Consider the following 19387-nt stretch of genomic DNA (forward strand, 5'->3'; position numbering starts at 1 on the left):
ATAAAACAGTGGATGACACGTCCCCTGATAAAACCTGTTATTTCAACACTTCAAGTGAAAAGTGTTAAAATAAATGGCTCATCACATACAATGTGTTAAAATAAATGTTTATTTCAACACTATGTGTATCATAGCCATTTATTTCAACACTTCCCATTTCTCAAGACTCACACAACCAAGAGTAGGAGAACTGATAGCTATACCTAAGGTAGCTGAAGCACACAGCCCTACTCTGCTTGCCATAGGATGAGTAGGAAGTTACTTGACACTTTTTTTTCTTCCCAGCAATAAATGGAAACTACCTACCTTGACTGTTCGTGGGGATCTGCATGTGCCTGTAAGCTGGTGGGCTGTGTCATCATTTGGAAAGAAGTGCCATGCCAGAGTCTTCTGGGATATTTGGGAAACAGGCTACTGCTACCACGGTAGGGTTGGGAAAAGAAGCAAAGCATGGGAGCTTTTGAGAATTTCACTTTGCTGTTTCTGACTCTGACACAAAAGCATCTGGGCAGACGAAGATTTATGTGATCTAGAGCAAAACCTAGAGCTGTTGATACCAAGGGCTGGATGGGACATGATTGTTGCAGGACCAGCTATAATCTGGGTTTTCACTCTACCTACAAAAAACAGTTTGTTGGGAGGATTCTTCACCTCAAGACTTGCCTTATTAATTTTAATACAGAACCTGATGGGTCTTTGGAGCAGCAATCTTCCATCTTTAGGTGGTTTCCAAAGCACAAATATAGTCATTGGGGGCTTTGAGACTTTAGGTTAGTGTCAGCAGCTGAACTTGCTCCTACAAGCTGAACTCAGATGTTACATTATAGGCCAGTGTTGGCTAGCATCAGTTTCTTTCTCTGCTTTATTTTGGGAGGAAAGCACAAGAAGTTCCCATTTTCTGGTAGCTCCCACTGGAGCCAGAGGGCACTATGCCTTTATACATCTGTCTCTAAGGGACAGAGGCAGGATGAGGATGAAGAAATTTAAATAATGCACAAAATATGCACAGAACCTCCACAAACTTTGAGTTCTCTCTGAGCAATATTTACCACTAACTTGCCTGTAATGTTTTCTTGCAGTTTTCCTCCTTTGAAAAACTTTAAAAGCATGATTAAAGATTTTCTAGGCCCTAGCAAGACTGTGTGGCTTTAAGAAGATAAACACTTGGAGGAGCATTCTCTTTTCTTTTTCTTGTACTTTTTCTTCTCTGAAATTGCAGATCTGATGGTCAGAATGGACAGAGCACAAACCCACAAAACAAACTAATGAAAGGTCAGAGAAGACTTTGCAACCAGCATGCCCTATCAGAAGACTGTTTTGCAGCCAGACAATGAAAAACTGAGACCACAGTTTCATCAGCTCACAAATAAATTCACTGCCTTGAGCCAAGTCACTTCACAGTGTTAGTTGCCTATATTCAAACATGTCTCTTCCTGTAAAATTATTTCCCCCCCACCACATCACTTTTGTCAGATAAAACACTACAACCGTTTTGTAGTAGAATAGTCTACAATGCAATTAAAGTTTTCCAGAAAAAACCCACAATGTTTTCAGCCTTTCACTTTCTTCAGATGTGATTAGTTCCAGAAAGAGCGGGTATCATCACTCCTTTTTGGGCACTGCAGGTTATAAGATTAGTCCTCAGAGGTTGGCAACACATAATAAAAGTGCTTTATTCATAAACATCAATCAGTTTCAAGAACGGCAGTTGCTCACAGAATGGAAATATTCAGCTAATAACTACTGTAGACATTAAAACACTGTATGACAGATATGTAGTACTCATTACACAAGAAGGCTTACTAATAATTATACTTTCATAACCAGGTACAAAAGTTTGTAAATATTTAGCTCTTTACACTTTGATTTTATTTTTTTTTAGGGCAGATATTAAAAAATACTCGTGCCCCAGAGAGTGGATGGGCAGTGGAACAGGAACAGGCTCTCCAGGGCAGTGGTCACAGCACCAGCCTGACAGAGCTCAAGAAGCATTTGGAAAACACCCTTGGGCACATGGTGTGACTCTTGGGGATGGTGCTGTGCAGGGCTATGAGCTGGACTCGATGATCCTTGAGGGTCTCTTCCAACTGAGCCTATTCTGTGATTTTTTTAAAAAATGAAATCTACAGGACAACACTTAGTTTTCCATGAATGAAAAAGACTCCCCCTCCAACAGAGAGGTGATACCTCAGATTTAGTTGAGGCCTTAGATGTGCATGAATAACAATTTTAAATTTTGTTTTCGTTTTCTTCTTTTTTATAACCTGCACAATTATAGGAAATTTCATGCCATTTCTTTAGCTGAGAGCATACTGAAAGTTGAAGAGTCAGTGGCATAATGGAAAGCAAAATAATTGCTTGTCCATGCTGTGTAAACGATTTGTGGAATAAAGGAAGCCCAAACCCTATCTGGAGAGGTCTTTACTAGCTCTGGATATATATCACTGAAGGTTGGTAATTAAAACATGGTTATATCAGTCCTCCTTGTGACCAGCCACACAACTCAGTGCTGATTTCAAGAAGAAATTTTACACCCATATCATAACTCTGCTTTCTGCATAAATAAAAAATAACAGCATTAATAGGCCTAAATATTCATTTGTTTGATGTATTCAGAGCAACAGAAGGGCGTGCAAGGGAATTTAGTGTATTGCTCTGTCAGATCACTTTAATTATCCAATGAGGGTAGCTCAGAGGGTGAGTAAGGGACTTAATTGATGTACTTACTCATCCCCTCAGCTTCCACTGAAGAAAAATGGTAGCAACACAACTCCTAAACTGCATTTGTTGGTCTTCAGTGATCAAAGTAAAAGCCAATTAACAGAAAGCCAGGGGCCCACAAAGCGTTTGTTGATTTTAAAATACTGACCAGAACACACACTGCTACTGTTAAACACACACCAGCAGTATCTGGCACTGACACAATGCCTTCTAGGAGAGGATATCCAAATGCTATACAAAAGTATAATATTTTTATCTTCCAGAATAAAAAGACTTCACAGGGAGGCCTGGAAATGTGCGTAAAGAGAGCAATTCCACCTGAGCAGAAGAGGCAGCATTTGGTCCTCCTGGTCACAAATCCCTTGTCCCTTGTCCCAGAATGTCCCCTTACCCTTTTCTCTAAAACTGTTTGTAATTTAAAGGGTAACATTTTAGAAGTATGCTTTGTAAATCAACTGTCTCCTCTCAGAAGTAAACTACATACTAATGTGCCAAGCACCTTATTCTGTGTGTTTGCATGGATGAAGTGTTATGCCCTTCACACCACTGCCTCAAGCATGGAAATACAGGGGTTCACATAAGCATACAGGATTGTAGTTGACTGTTGCTGTCACCCATAAAGAAATTATTTTCTCCATCCTTCCCGTATTTCTCTAACCTAAAAGAAAACATGGACAATTCACTTTGGGGGCAGTATCTTTGGAAAAACTGTGTTGCTTCTGTGTTTTTCTTGATTGTGTACAATTCTTAGAATTCTGAAGGTTATTTTAGGCAATCAATGTACATACCAAAATGAAGATATTTGCATGAGCTATTACTGACACAATACTGTGTATGGCAAACTCGAAGAGGAAGACTCACAAAAGCATAAATGTTCTGTGTGCAACTCTTACACATCTGTTCAGCACTGGAAAGCCTGCATTTAAGTCCAAAGCACTAGAAAGCTGAGACAAGTGCATTTTTGGAATCAAAACAAATGATGGTAATTTAAGAAAATACTATGAAGCACGCAAAGGCTGTACAATGCCATATGTTGCACAATGCATCTGGTAATCAATTTAATGCATATGCCAAGTTTACTAGAAGCCCAAATTGGCTTAAGTTCTTTACTCAGAAATTCAAAAAGTAAACTAAAAGCATTACAAACATGTTGCTCTTAGAATCAGTAAAAAAGTGGATTTTTCTTTTTACCTACAGAACACAGAAAAAATTAATCTCTTAAATTACCTCCCATAATGAATACACATCCAAACTTCACTTTTGATCAATAGCTTTCATAGACCCACAGTTTTAGGACATGGTTTGTTCTACAGTTTAAAAGATAAATGTGATTTTAAAATTATTTTATGCTCAATGTTTACTTCTGGCTTGTAGGTTTGAAATCATGTAGGTTTTATGCTGTCATTTGTGATTCTATACACAATACACTACTGAAGATGTCATCAAACACAGATGTATAACCAACCTTGCAAGTAGTGTGGTCCTAAATCAAATATGAATCCACTGTTACAGTATTAAAAATACAGCAGAAATCCCTAATTCAAGTGGACGGAATCACCTATAAAGCCAAAATAAATGGTGTAGGATAATAGTTTCCAGACTTGGGTCACAGTGTCAATGCAGAGACTTGAGCTGTGCTAACTGACCAAGCTTGATCTTGCTTGCCAGAGCATGGTTGTCAATATTTAGCTCCCAGAGAGTATGTCATGAATCTTTACAAAAACTAGCATAAATACAAAATACTATAGCAGCTGCTGTGATCCTTTTTCTAACACTGAGATTAAATTGCTAAAATTTGTTTTGAGCTTTTTAAACCAGAAGATGTGTGTCATATACCTACTGTAACAAGAATGTGAGAAACAGCATTAAGGGATTGCAATGCTGTTATTAGGACTTTTAAAATACATAAAACCACCAGATGCTTACATTAACTGACTGGAAGATATTTGAATGCCAAGCTTAAAAACATCACTTTCTCCTGTAACAGCAGATTAGAAAATGGACTGGGATAAAATAGCATACACCTGCATTTTCAAAAAGAGAAATCTAAGCTGCACCAGTAAACCCTGCATCATTTACTTGCCTAACCACTAGAAATTCACCGCAAAATGTAGGTGCACACTGCCTTAGGCATTTGACAGCAGTACATATACTAGTATGTAAGAATATACTAACCTCAAATTTCTGCTGCATCAATGGAGCGAGAAAGGAAGCCACCTCTGAGAATGCCTGACTCCTTACAGGGATGAGAGGGAAGTCTCCTAGTGAAGTGCCTGATGCTTAGGGGATAACCCTCAGCTGTACCTGGTTAGCACCTCTGCTTCCATCTGCTGTCTTCTCCGAGCATGGCCCCTCTGGGACAGCCCCGGGGGACTCTGGGACACAGACACACCTGGCAGTGGCACAGCTCAGGAGGGCAGTGCAGGTAGCACAGGCAGGAGAGAGCACCACTGCTGCTTGCCTTCAGTGCTAGCCTTTGGCTCAGTGTATCGCATTTATGAGAAACAGAAAGAAATAGCAAAGGACAGTGGAGACACTGGAAAAGTTCAAGTTTGCAAAAGAGAGTAAGAGTCACATTTTTTAGGACCCTTTTACACTATCTGACTCTAACAGTAAGCTGGGGATGTCCTCAGAGCTGTAAAATATTAAGCCTGAAAGAAAAGAAAAATAAACACATCAGAAAGAAAACTTTGTGCCAACCCCACACAGAAGGGAACTCTACACTAAAACTCCCCACAACAAGACGGAGCAAGACTTCCCTACATCTAGCAGGATTTACCTCCTTTCTGGATACCTGCCAAGACCTGATCATCTAAAGCGTTTTTATAAACAACAAAGATGCAAACAACCTCTCCATTATACCAATAAATCAGAATGTACCACATAGTAGACTTCTTCTAGAATTTCTTGACAAAGTAAGGTGCCATGAGATCTTCCTTGGAAGTCTGAATTTTTCAAATTCCACCTTGAATAAATTCTGAAGAAACTTCTCCTTTTACATGTAAAAAAAGGAACAGATTCTTATGAGTATTGTTTGGCAATACCTTCCCTGCAAGTGCACAAAATTTACCAGTGCCTAGAATGAGATGATTTCTCTGAGTACTCACTATTGAAAGCTAAGCAGCTCTTGAGTGGGCATGTTTCCAAAAATTGGTGAAAACACTGCCAATTCTGGAGTACTCAAAGGTGAGCAACTGGCATGGCCTTAACAGCATAAGCAGAGCAATAGCTGACAGCAGCAAGATAAACTCTGTCCAGTGAAATTCTGGACTGGAGTAACCACACACTCTTGGAAACCAACAGGTCGCTCAGTGGGGTCATGAAACATTTGAGAATGGACAGACACTACTGTAACACAGTTAGCTATGTCTTCACTGACACGCCTGCTTGCAAAAACCACACAGCTTTCCTCTCATTTTGAGCTGCCTATAACAAAGTTCTTCAGCACAGCATCAGCCTTACCTCGGTACCACACATTCTACAGGAAGACCTCATGCCATTAAAAACACCCTCTCTATGTATCTGCAATGGATTTCTCATTCTGGAACAGTGGGATACTGGGCTCAACAGGTCTCCCTCGGCTCTCACTTACCCCAAATAACAGTGGCTCAATCCCTGACCACGAATGTCTTCTGGGATTTAAAAGGCACTTAGGGAAGATGGTTATATGGTGCATGTTCATAGGAAAGACAATTTCAATTACCCAGCAATGCAGAAACTGCAAATTGATCATAAACTGGAAAACTGAATTTCTACAGCAGGTTCCCTAGAAGATTTTGTAGGATATGTTTGTATATCCTGTGTGTGAGCAGGACATTTATACAGCTCATTGTATACAATGAGGTGCTTGCATGAAAAGGCACATTAAAATGCAGATTCCTAGCTGACTACTGTGTATTAGATGCATTCTTTTGAAAGGTTAAAAAAAATGTTCTGATGGTTGTGGTTGTGAAATACATTTATAAATGCTTCTGGTAATCATTGGCCAGTGAAGTACAAATCCAAAATCTACCCAGTAAAACAAATCTGCTCTTCTGTATTTTACGTGTGAAGTTGGCATTAGGATTTATTCCTTATTCAAGCAGGATACTAGAAAATACAGAATGTTAGCAGGATTTAGGTGAATAAAGATGTATTCCCTGGTGAGTTCATAATAAATCATAGCTAACCAGTGGTAGAACTTTTCAAAGCTACATAGAAGCAGGATATCAGCACTAATGAGGTAAGTACATCCTTCTGATGCTGATTGGTGTAAACACATGCCTTGCATTTAAACTTGTTCCAAGGGTAATTCATTATTTTTTTCCTAAACTCCTGTACCTGATTGTCAAAATATCCTTAAACAGGATTACTCCCAGCAAGCACACCTCCATGTAACTGTGAAACCTTCTCTTCACCCATTTCTAAAACACATCAATCAAGCACTTTGTAAGGGGTGGGAATGGTGAGAGCCTCAACATCCTCACAGAGATGCACAAGCTGTTGAGGCTGCTGAGTCTGCTGATCCAGAGGGAGGAGCTCACACACAATAGAGAGGTTGGGGTGCTTTGGCAGCAGTGGTAGGATCCCCACAGTGATGGGGAAAGGCAGTAGTCAGTCAAGCCTGTTCTGCAAGCACGGCTGTCTCACGGAGAGAAGGAAGAACAGGAAGAAGCTCTAGGCTAGTAAATGTTAAATGAGAAGTCCCTTTTCTAATTATTTTTAGCTCCTATTTTGATTTTGATCTGTAAATGTGATGCTGTTTTTTTCATAAATGTAAAAATGTGTTTATTGTCCACATGAGAATATGCCCTCCACAGAATAAATATGGGGTATAGACAGACAATATATGCCACTTGGTGACTAGAGCAAATCAATACACAAAGTAATACTGAAAAAAATGAACATGCTTTCGACACACCAGGTCAAACTCAGGGGTTTTAACCTCTGCTGATACAATTGTTACTCAGAATTGTTCACAAATTCTACCAGATTCTTGATTTGGTTTTGGGGTTTTTTTTGAGGGGGGAGATAATTATTAGAGTTTCTGCTCTGAGTGACAGGTACAGTTTATAATTTCCACAGAAGGCACTTGTCTCATTGATCACTCTGAAGTACCACCTGTACCACAAGCCCTGCTGTTGATTCAGGTATGGAATCAGCAGGAAAGATGATTATGGGCTCTGCACCATCAGCAACACGGAGCTTGGAACATGGACATGAAATCACATGAATTGAGTCCCTATTTCCTCTGTCAGGTCTTTCCTCTGCCTTCTACACTGAAGCTTCCTAAACTCCCATAACAAGTATACAGGTTTTAATCCATCATATACTTACACTGCCACAAATCTTTGTAGCCCTACAAACCTACTTGAGCACTGCCACCTGGAGCCATCTTCTTTGTGCTCCAATCCATGGCCACATACCTACCCACTTCTTCTGGAATGACAGAATGTACACGTGCATCACCTGCACACAGAGAGAGGAGAGCTTGGCACAATCCTAATTTAGTGATCACCAGAGAAAGGTCAGCAGCCAAGCAATCATTCCAACCAATCACAATCTATTCTATAGTGATTTTCTCTAATTGTTCTCATATTATGTCTGAGAATAATTTATGATTTTATAGGAATTGCTTTCTGACACATGCCTTTGAGTTGCCGTGAGTTAGACTCGATAGCTTAACAGTGATCTGTTTATAAAAAACTCCAATCAACTGTGAAATGAATTATTTCAACTGCACATATTCTAGATGAGCTCTGATATAAACAGTAAATCCAGAGTGTTCAAGAGCAGCAGTTTAGAGATTAACCTAATTACAGGCTATTAAACCAGGAGAATGTAGCCAATTGCATTTCTAGCAGCCTGCACAGAACAGCAACAGTTAACGATGATTTGATGGTTTTCTAGGACTTTGGGACAAATACTTGGCTTTTAGTCTGAGAGCAATGCTGGACATTCCTGTCTGATGCTTGGGGGATTCAGCCAACTAACAGATACATTTGGTGAAGAATCTCATTCTAGTCATGCCCTCCCTTCCTAATTTCCCTTTTCACTGTTTTGTCGTCTTTGCCTGTTCCTCAGGGAACCGAGTGATTGATAGCCTAATCCAATGACTGTATTACAGCTGCCTCAACTTGGACTCTTTTCCTTATCATTAGCAGTTAGCCTATGGTTAAATTCACAGCTCACTGCTTGGTACAGCCCCTGAGATTTAAGGGTCTGGCCTTTAGAAAATATTTAACATAAAATTGAAATCTTGACATACTGAGAATTCAGTTCTCTGCAAGGCTTCTTTAATTAATCCAATGTACTGTACCATTGTTCTATATGAGGCTCTGACATGGTGAACTGTTACTGAAGCTCACAGAGATGTGTAATTCTAAATTAAACACTCACTTACATGTACCTACACTGCATTTGTTTCCCAAGAACAAGTGCATGAATGTGAAAATTTAAATCCAATCTCTAACAATAATAAACCACAAACCAATTACACTCTAGGAGTAAAGACTCTTCATTCATTTCAAGCTCAGAACGAGCTTTTTTTCCAAGTAAGAGGAGGAGAAAACACAGCTTTGTTCAAATGCTGTGTGTAAAGACTCCTCCTTCATTCTTCTCCAGGAGTCATTTAATCTTTTGGTGAATGAAATCAATTATGATCATTTTTAATCAACTACAAATGGCACCTGTGCTAAAAGTGCAAAGCATTTTCTTTGTGGGAAAGAAATTGGCTAGAAAATATTAAGAATGGAAAAAATATGCTTAGTTCTCTGACCTTATCTAGAGAATAATACTTATTTTTAAATAGCTATAGGAAGGATGTAGACCTTGATCTATGCTGTAAACCTTTGCCCTACTTCCAGTCAGTCGATGAGCTGCAAGCCTCTATGAAAATGGCAGCTGAGTCCCAGATGAAAAATTATGCATCTCATAAACTGCTATTCTGCTGAAATGTCAAGCTATGGCAGGGCTGTACCTCAAATTCAGCACTTGGCATTTTCCTTCTGTCTGCTTTGTTGCCATGAAGCAAACATGAACAGTGAGGATTTGTGTAGGGCAGGTAGCAGGCGAGCTCCCTGTCAAAAATCTATTATTAGGGCTCTGATCTCTCCTGCACAGACCAGTGATGGCAGTACACTAAGAGAAATCAGACTGCTGCAAGGACACGACAGAAAACAGAGGACTCTTTGTGAATCCTGACATAATATATGCAAATAAGGGCTTTTAATGGCTGAGCTACATTGAACAGGAATAATAAAACAAAATTAAAATTGTACTATGGCATATATTTGGTTTTCACCCCTTTCCACACTGTTTTATAAATATATGTTAATATAAACAGTCTTTAACTCTTGGTAAATATTTATAGTAAACAGGAGTGCCTATGCATACATACATTTTGTTTTGTTTCCAGTGATGGGCAGCTTTTCATTCATTTCTATTGACCAAAATCCACACTGCACTGTCACTGGCAGAACTGTGATGAGTAAAGTGAATGCTCTTAGTTGTTTTTTTCACTTTTCTTTTAATGATGTGTCATTGAATTAAAATTAAAAGGCAGCCTTTGTTATTATAACTTCAACTTTTTCTCTTTCAATATAATTCATACATTTCAGATTAGAATATATGCCTCTATTAATAAAGTCAATATACATTTTAATTTAATAACTCCTGAAAAGCATTCCCTTAAATGTCACAATTGCTCTTGGAGTGTTTTTCTGTAAAAACAGACAGCTCCACTAACTCCAGAATGTAACTAAAATTAACTGTCTCTGCTGCTTTCCAATAATTACACATTCCTGTGTTTAATGACTGAATCCACCACCTAGATATCCTCCTTCTGACATCCCTTGTGGGCAGCTATGAAGTTATAACACACAGCTCCCTGAATCTCTCTTTTTCTGGAAAACAAGCACATGTACTTGCACATGCTGTACAATAAATTTGTGCAAATAATGCTAAAGCACTACAGCATATAATAAATGGAGAAAGCAATAACAGCACACAGACATAAGGTATTTGAACTGCTACTGTAAAATACTGCAATATTTCTGAAACAAAGCATTAAAAGAATACATAGTGAGTGCACCGTAGAGAGATTTGCTTTTAACCTAAGTTTTTGCTAAGTCCAGGGTATGGTTTTATAAATTTATCCCCTAAGGATTTGGCTTCCAGACAAAAACGAAGAAACAAACAGATGACAAAGAACAAAAAAACCATGGAAATTTAAACAGAAGCTCTGCTCTACTTTGCCTGCAATAGATATGCCATTGTGCTGCAATGTGATGTGTTTTACAAAACACATCTGGAATATGGAAGCACAGTATGAAAGCTCATGGAAAAAAACTTTTTTTAAAAAAATTTTTAAAATACATTTCAAAGAAAGAAATCTTAGGGAAGTGTGCAGCTGCTGACAGTATAACAACATTTCTCAGAAACCTGGCAACTTTTCCTGGTATCTATAAAATACCACAATAAGCATTTTCAAAATAATTTGTACTTACACAAACTAAAACCTGTCTTTCAGAGCCAGAGGTCATTATTCTTTGTGACGATAAAACCCCCACCATTAGCCTCTTTTTAATAAACAAATACCTTACAAATACCCTTCCCATGTTTAGGAAGAATTCATGACCAAATCTCATATATTCTACATTCTCAAACCTGAAATACTGCTGGATCCATTTTAAAAACTTCTTAATGGAAATCAAACTGTCTCTCATACTGCAAACACATATGACAGTTACACAGCTTGAAAAACTGTATCTTAATTTTAATATTTTTTCTTTCATCATAAGGGCTTATTTCCTCAACCACATTTTGTATGGACTTCATCCGGATAACTATGCTTTTTGAGTAATGGGCAGTTCCTGTAAATTTATTTTAATAAATGGATGAAGACTGGGGGATCCTCCAAACACAATGTCCTCTTAGATAACAGGGCCACAAAAATCTGCAGGGCTACCACAGCCTTTAGACTCATCCAGTGCTCCACAGCGCAAATTGGAAAATAATTTTCTTTAGAAAATAACAATATATCAAAAATAAAGGTTAAAATTTTCTTGAAAACATTTTTTTTTCTTTGTCATCAGGATAGAGGTAAAAGTAGAAGAAAAACCTAAGAGATTTTATAAAGCTCAATATTTGTAGGGTAAACTTGGAATCCAGGGGGCCCAGCTATGACCTGGGCTCACACCTAGGATTTAAATCTGGCTCTCCCAAGTCAGGCTCATGTTCAGGTCAGCAGGCTGCGCTAGTATGAGTGTGTATGCTGTGAGAGCTGTTTCACTTTGTATTAATAATTCAGTATTTGCAGAGAAGTGGAGGAGAGACAGAAAAGTCATGCAGTTTGGTAGTGAAACCTGGGATACTGGGATCCCTCCCTGTCAAAACCACCCAAGAAACAGGAGGGCAGAAAGGAGGAAACAGGGATGCCTCTTGCAGCTTAGCAATTTTCAGCTGATCAAATTAGGTCAAAACAGGAAGGTCACTGCCCGAGCACTGGCTGGCAAGAAAACACTGACTGTGACAACTCAAAACTAAATGGGGCTTTCAAAGTAATCCCATTAAGTCTCTCCTTCTTTGAACATTTTTTTAAAAAAAACATTTTAAAAAGAACAGAGACAAAAGTCCGTTCTCTAAACATGTCAGGACTTGGCAATGATGTTAATAAACGTTTTTCCTTATCATTTTTTTTTGTATGTTAGATAAATCATAGGAAACTACCTGTGATTTAGTAATTGAAGAGGAATTATTAAAAAAAAAAATTCCTGCTTCAAAAATTAACACCCTGCATACTTAGAAAAATAAAGAATGAACCTCCTGCATACAGCTGCATGAGGCAGACAAGAAGAGACGGGATGAGGGGGGCAAGTGGAAATTTTATATGGAAAATATTTTTTCAGTACATGGCCACATAGGAGGACATTTTTGAACACTGGAGGAGAGGGATGTTTGTCAGTCAAAATGTCAGGCAGCTGCTAGGCCAGGGCACTAACACATCTTTGTTATTTGCTCTTTGTTGGAAACTTTCACCAGACTCAGAGGAGGGAGTTTGCACTCACCTGGAGAAGGCAACCTGCACTGCCCCAACACAGTGAATTTATAAATCCCTGAAGAACTTTGGTCCTTTAAGAGACCGACTTCTTGTCCCGTGACCTGGTCACTGCCAGGGCCAGCAGACAGACACAGGGGCTGGGTAATGCTGAGGGTCACCACTGCTGAGTCAAGGCGCATTTCAGACCTCACCAGGACACCCAAGGGGACCCTGTGCTGTGACCTGCACAGGGCTGGGGCCAGCTCCCACCTCACCCACGGTCACACAGCACCCTGAGGGACAGAACTGCCTCACTCACTGTACCTCTGGGCCATGGGAGCATCACTGCCAGCACACAATCTATGCACATGGAAAAGTCCAGAAAGCCTGATCCAGCTTGGCTGTGTGCTGTATCTGCTCTAGGTTTGTGCATGACAGAGTAACAATGAACCAGCTGTGCTTTGGGAAAACACGCTGAAAATGAACCAGACTTATTGCTTCTGTAATAATGCTGTCTTTCACTTCAAAAATTAATTCTCTCTTGAGAGGAATTATTTGGAAAAAACAACAAAAAGCTTACTGACTCTATCAGATAATAAAATAAAACAAATTTACGTATATCAAAATAGAAACCCAATATGTTACGCTGGGAAGCGACTTTTGAAGCCAGGACCACAGAGCACTTCCCACCAAGCCTGTAGGCATGTAAGTGGTGTTCCTGCCATTCCACAGACAGGAGAAATAGAGCACGGAAAGGTCAAGTGTCTGGCTGCAGGCCACATGTGTCCGCTGTGGCACAGCTGGAACAGAAGTACGGCCACCCTGCCCCTTGCTCTGACAAGATGACACGCTCTCCCACTTTTTGTCTGCTTGTAAGCATGCTAGCTCTCCTGATTTAAAATTGCTTTCTTGCTTTTGGAAATTTGTATACTGCTACACCTGACTGCTGAGCACGAAGTATTGCAACGTGCTGCCAGGCTATTGACTTTATTGACTCTGTGGCTTTCTTTTGTGCAAGGAGTTGTGGCATTGGGACCCAGTGATGACTCTTTCAAAACATAATAAATTGACAACACCTCCAGTATTTTAAATATTTTTTAAATAAGCAGATTTGCATCACAGGTAATGGTGCATCCTAAAACGTAATTTTCTCTCCTGTCTGATACACATAAAACTTCAGGAAAAAAAATTCAATCATACTTACACACATACACACATATATATTAAAAAAATAAAGAAGAAACTTTTCTTCGGGTCTATTTAGTATTATAAACCACAGAAGTGCTGGAACATCCTCACTTACAGCTGGGCATGCAGGTGCCACTGTAATTTACATTGCATACATGTTTCAAATTTGTGACATAGACACACTTATCTAAAATGCAGCCATTTAATAGATTTTATTAGGCAGAATTATGGTAGGAAGGAATATTCACAAATTGCAACTTAAATGAGAAAATGTGAATGGTGTTACTTATATAAAATACTACTGCAATAGTTCTTTTATTAATTTTTAATGCACAGCACCCACTGTGACCTCCTTTATTCTTTTCCTGTCAACATGGCAGGCTAGAGAAATTGAAATGGGCTGTAGCTGTTCTCTTCTTGTTCCCCTCTTCCTCCCATTTTGCATAATATTAAAATATAACATCTTATTGGACTGTCACTGTGAAACCATTATGCGATAGGCATAATGATTTTTTCTGATTGTTATCACTTTCTTACTTTTCAGCATTCTCTAAAAAATTCCAAATTCTATGTAGTTATCTAAGGCAATAACACAATTTGCCACTGAATACACTCATCTGAATTAAAGTTTGTTTAAAAGTCATCTTTCGCTGCATTTCCTATGGTTCTCTAAGGATAACACCAGTCACATAAAAGAAAGCATTATTTTGCCTGTCTGGTCTCCTCTGATTACTTTTTTGGGGTGAGGTAGGAGGTGGGTCCAACAGAGTAACGTTTGGTTCAATTGGGAGGATGCTATTACTTCTTTTATGTATATTTACTGCTACTTTTATCACCAAGGAGACTAATCTCCATACCAGTAAAGCCAAGAAACTCACAGTATTGTCTTTGCAGGGCCAAGTTTGTGTTGTCACAGCAACAACAGAGTTCACAGGGTCAATAGATTAATACATTAGTGTGCACCGGCACTGAACTGGAGTGTAAAAGTTTTGCAGCCGGTTTGAAAATTAAACTGTAAAGCAGGAGTTGAAAATATGGGCTAGACAAGATATTCTTGTATATCTTGAGAAATAGGCTACAAAAATATGCATATATTTGCCTAACACTGTCGATCATTTTTACCACAGTGGAAAGAGGAGGAAATAACCTCCCTGAAAAAGGTGCACTTAGTGGGAAGGAGCAAGGAAGGCTGGAGACTGGGCTATGAAACATACACTGCATTTGGATTGTTGATATTTCCCCCTGCGATGCCCTTTCATTAGCCTCTGTCTAACGTGGGGCCTGACAATTGTGACAGGATGAAAAATTTGAGGAAAAGCGAGGGTCACGAGGGAAGAGATTTCCTTCCCTCTCCAGTGACCCTATCACAGTATTCTGATGCAGTGCTTTACCATTAAGGAAAGGGCAACCCAAGAGCCTTCACACTTAATCTGTTCCATCTGTCATGACTTGGAAACATTGACCAGCAGTGAGCTTTAAGGACTCGGTGCGACTGCAGACATGATATTCTAGCCCACTACAAGGACCTCCTGATGTTTTGAAAGCCTCCAAGGAAGTACCATGCATCAAAAAGGGCAACACCTACCTGACACGCCACCATATGTGGTCCTCAGTCCTCGACCAACTGCTGGCCAAGGTGTGCTGTCTGCTTTCATTCCCATCAGTCCTGACACAGTGTTGGTGGCTGTAACACCATCTGCGCCACCTGGGAAAGAAAAGGTCAGTCGCTTTTTGTTAAATCATGTGTAAGAACAAGAGAGGATAAAATACTAAAGAAAAGCTGTGAAACTCTGAAATAACTAGAAATTCAAATAAACAACTGGAGAGCAAAAGCAACAAACTGCAAGGGGGATGCACAGAAAGGTCCTTAAGACTGATCCTGGGAGAACAAATTTAGCACTAGCTTCAAGGCAGGCTGCATCAGCTGAAAGAGCTGTAAGGGCTATAAGACAGCATGTGGGAATGCTGGGGCTGACAGGCAGATCTCTGCCCTTCAGCTCTGTGGGACAGAACCTGCTACAGCAGTTTTCAACACCTGAAGGTACCCCAAAACACCTCCTCCTCCAAGCTTCTGTGCAGCAAGACAAAAGAAGGAATGTGATAAAGAAACAATTACCATGGTTCTAAATGACGGATTAATACACCTACTTGGAAACTTATTTGCTGCCACATTGTACATTAAGCTCTAAGGAAAAAAAAATACTTTCAAGTAGTATATTTTTATTTTCTCAGAACACACACACACACCATTTTCACTGCTAAATATAGGAATAGGGGGATTTACAGTGGTATGGTAAACACATAAATATGACAGAATTAAGAGCATGCAGGGAAATACTATACAATTTATTGTTAACAGTCTAACTTGGTTCTCTTTATATATTGCTCTATTCCAGATGCATGAACAAAATTAGGAAACCTTTGATCACTGTGCTTTTTCTAAATACATCAAACAAAATATCTTCATATTAGTTTCTGCTGTTAGCTGTTATTCCAGCGATGTTCCTATCTTACACCATGCAGCAAATCAGTAAATCTGCACGTCCTGTGCACTGGAGTCACTCACCTTCCTGCGCAGCCATTGCAATTTTCACAATATCAGTGACATTTGGGGTCAGTTTGGCAAAGAAAGGAATGTGAACAGCTTGTCTAACCCAGCGACAGATGTTCCGTACCAGCTCTGGATCCTGTTCAAATAGGCCAGATAAATATAGAACATAATTAAAAGTAATATGAACAAAAGGTATATTAAGGAAATAGAAAACTTTGCTCTAAGTGGCTATGCTGCAATTTTGTAAAATTGCACATCAGAACTGAACTTCATCTCATTAGTTAACTTATTTCAGACACACCAAGTAATTGCAAATCCACTGCAGAAAGGTTAGTTTGTGAAAAAAAGGAATTTTTTTTTTTCCAGAAGACAAAGATATCACAAAATGTTCCCTTCCCAGAGAGAGGAAAATACCATTTTAGATGACAGAGACTATTTTACCCATTTATTTTAAAAATTAATTTTCAGTTTTAATGACTCACTCTATGTAAGGTACATTAAAAACAAGCAGTATCCTATAAAATAATGTGAATCTGAAGCATTGTCTGATCATGCCTTGATCAGAGCAAGGATGAATCGAGGTTGCAGGGCTATCAGAATGCAATTCAGCATTTCTGAACTCTAGGAATAACTTGGGATGGCCATAGTGTAAATGAAAGATCAAAATCTCTGTTAAAGTCAGAAATCGAAATCTTCAAGTGTTAGCTTTCCCTGATTTCCAGTCATTTACTTCTCTTATGGAATACATCTCATGTAGACAGTAATCAGTTACCTTTTCCACTGAGGACAGCTCAGTGGAACTAACACCTGCATCTGGCACATACAAGGGTTCTTGCTCAATGTAACTCTTGTTTATTTTTCTGTGGCCAATTCATAATGCTCCTCAACATGTACCTTAAAATTTGCAATACTGATGCAAGGAGAATTTGGTGCATGTTCTGGTTAAAAACTGAATGGTGCCAATACAAGATTTAGCACAAGTACTACCTGTGGGTAGGCTAATCGGTACTGCAGCAATTATTTACATTTACTAAGTCTTTATCACTCTCTCAGATAATGAAATCTGTCATATATGAATAATCTTCTCCCATTTGGATATTGTAAAAACTCAGAAAGCTGCATTGCTATGTAGTAACTGAGAATGGGATGAGACTAAGTGAAATTTCCTTTAAAACAATCCAGTGGACACCAAGGTTGCCAGTCTAGTGAACACACAGGAAATACCCTCTTGTTGTTTTTCCTTTTTACACCAATGTTTAAATACAAACAAAAACCCCACAGGCTGTGCTCCTAGAAAGTACACAGTGCTTGACATGAATAGTAAAATCCTAAGACTTAGCTCTGGCATCCCAATAAAAACGGTGATCTCCCGCCCATGCAGCTGCCATGAAATATGTATGAAACGCTGCACCGGCAGTATGAAAGTAGTTGCAGCTTTGACTTTCATTTCTGTTTTGAATTTCCTTGAGGCCCAGTGCAGAAATGAGAGACCCTCTAGAAGACATGAATTGTATATACTTTATGTTAATTCTTCTCCTTAGAAATCCTTGTGATAACGTTAAGGATGTTGGCACCACATAACTCATTATGCTGACTTCATTGTGCTTATAGTGCTGCCATAAAAATTCTTACTCTAACACACTAAAGCCTTAAAAAATACAATTATTTTAAACCACATTGAATAACTTTTTGGGAGACATCTTTCATAAAAGCCAGTTTTCATCCTACCTAAGACAATTTAACTAGTCCATCTTTTATAATAAATAACAATTGTTTGGTTTTTTTCACCAAATGAAGTAAAGATCTTTATTTTCAATCAGTTCTACTTCTCACACACCAAGACTGATGCAATTAATGTAATGGGATGGTCTTCTATTTCTCATGCTAGTAAACAGTTTAAATATCTGATTGCACAGCACATGATTAGAAAAAGCCTTTTTGAAAGGCTCACTTGTATCGGCCTTGGAAAATTACCCATTTTTTTGGTCCTCATAAAATCACAGGTAAATTAATAGGAAAGTAATTCCAAAATTCAAGTGAAGGAGGTAGAATCTTTCATCCTACTTCACTTAATATTCCAGGGAAAAAAAAGAATGTTTAGTGAATAAAGATTGAAAAAATGAAGCAAAAGTTAAAACGGTGCTTTGTTGTATAGTGAGACAGTTACTGATAGCAATTGGAAAGGCAATGAATTTTATAGAAAGAAAATTAGAATTCCAATTAAACTTGACAGTTCTGAACTGAAACAGGTATTTCTGAAGGTTATTTTTCCCCCATACTGTTTTATACAGTTAATTTGCACATTAAATAAATCTCGTACAAAGACAATGCTGGTTAACTTTAAAAAATGTCAGTTTACCCTTGTGCCACACCCATGTGATGTGTCTTGCTGCTTCCCTTTACAGTGCAAGTCCTGCAATGGAGTTGTGCTGGAACATCCAGGTGATCCATTCTTACACCCTCCTCCTCCTCCTCTCCTTGCTCTGCCTCCAGACCCTCCTGCTTGGGTTCCTCCTGGTGCAGTGAACACCAGAGAGCCACCTCAGCCCATCCTCTGTCCCCTCCCAGCACTGACACTGGGAGTGCCCAGGGGCACAGCCTGAGCATCCCTGCTGCCAGAGGGATTTCTGTCATGAAGTCACTCCCTGAGAATACCAGAGCTCTTGTGCTCTACAGACAAGACAACTAAGGTATTCGCAAAGAGAAATAATATCCTCACCTGGGTTTGTTTAGCTTCACGTTTTCTTCCTTAGATCATTAAGAGAAGTCATTTGTTCATTTACAAATTTTGTAATTTCCTACTCTACTTACACTAATTACTTGGAAAAATGCATTCTAAGCAATCAGATGGCTGAAACCAGAAGATATTGATGTCACTGGACAGAAAATTTTCATAGGAAATGAATAAA

The 19387-nt window shown here is 39.0% G+C and overlaps 1 protein-coding gene across 4 annotated transcripts in view; it reads right to left on the reverse strand.

The window, feature by feature from the left end:
- DPYD (dihydropyrimidine dehydrogenase) overlaps positions 1–19387 on the reverse strand; it is a 336532-nt gene that overhangs the window by 72325 nt on the left and 244820 nt on the right. For 2 of the 4 annotated variants that reach the window (XM_041421778.1, XM_041421779.1), the window contains 2 exons: positions 16494–16614; positions 15513–15632 (listed from right to left, as the gene is read on the reverse strand). In XM_041421778.1, coding sequence (XP_041277712.1) covers positions 15513–15632; positions 16494–16614 — 241 coding nt within the window. Of the gene's footprint in view, positions 1–15512; positions 15633–16493; positions 16615–19387 lie in introns of those variants that run through there. The other 2 variants (XR_005953933.1, XR_005953934.1) reach the window with 2 other exon arrangements.

Source organism: Onychostruthus taczanowskii, unplaced genomic scaffold (genome assembly GCF_017590055.1).
Source record: "Onychostruthus taczanowskii isolate IOZ18803 unplaced genomic scaffold, ASM1759005v1 scaffold7, whole genome shotgun sequence".
Lineage (NCBI taxonomy): Eukaryota > Metazoa > Chordata > Aves > Passeriformes > Passeridae > Onychostruthus > Onychostruthus taczanowskii.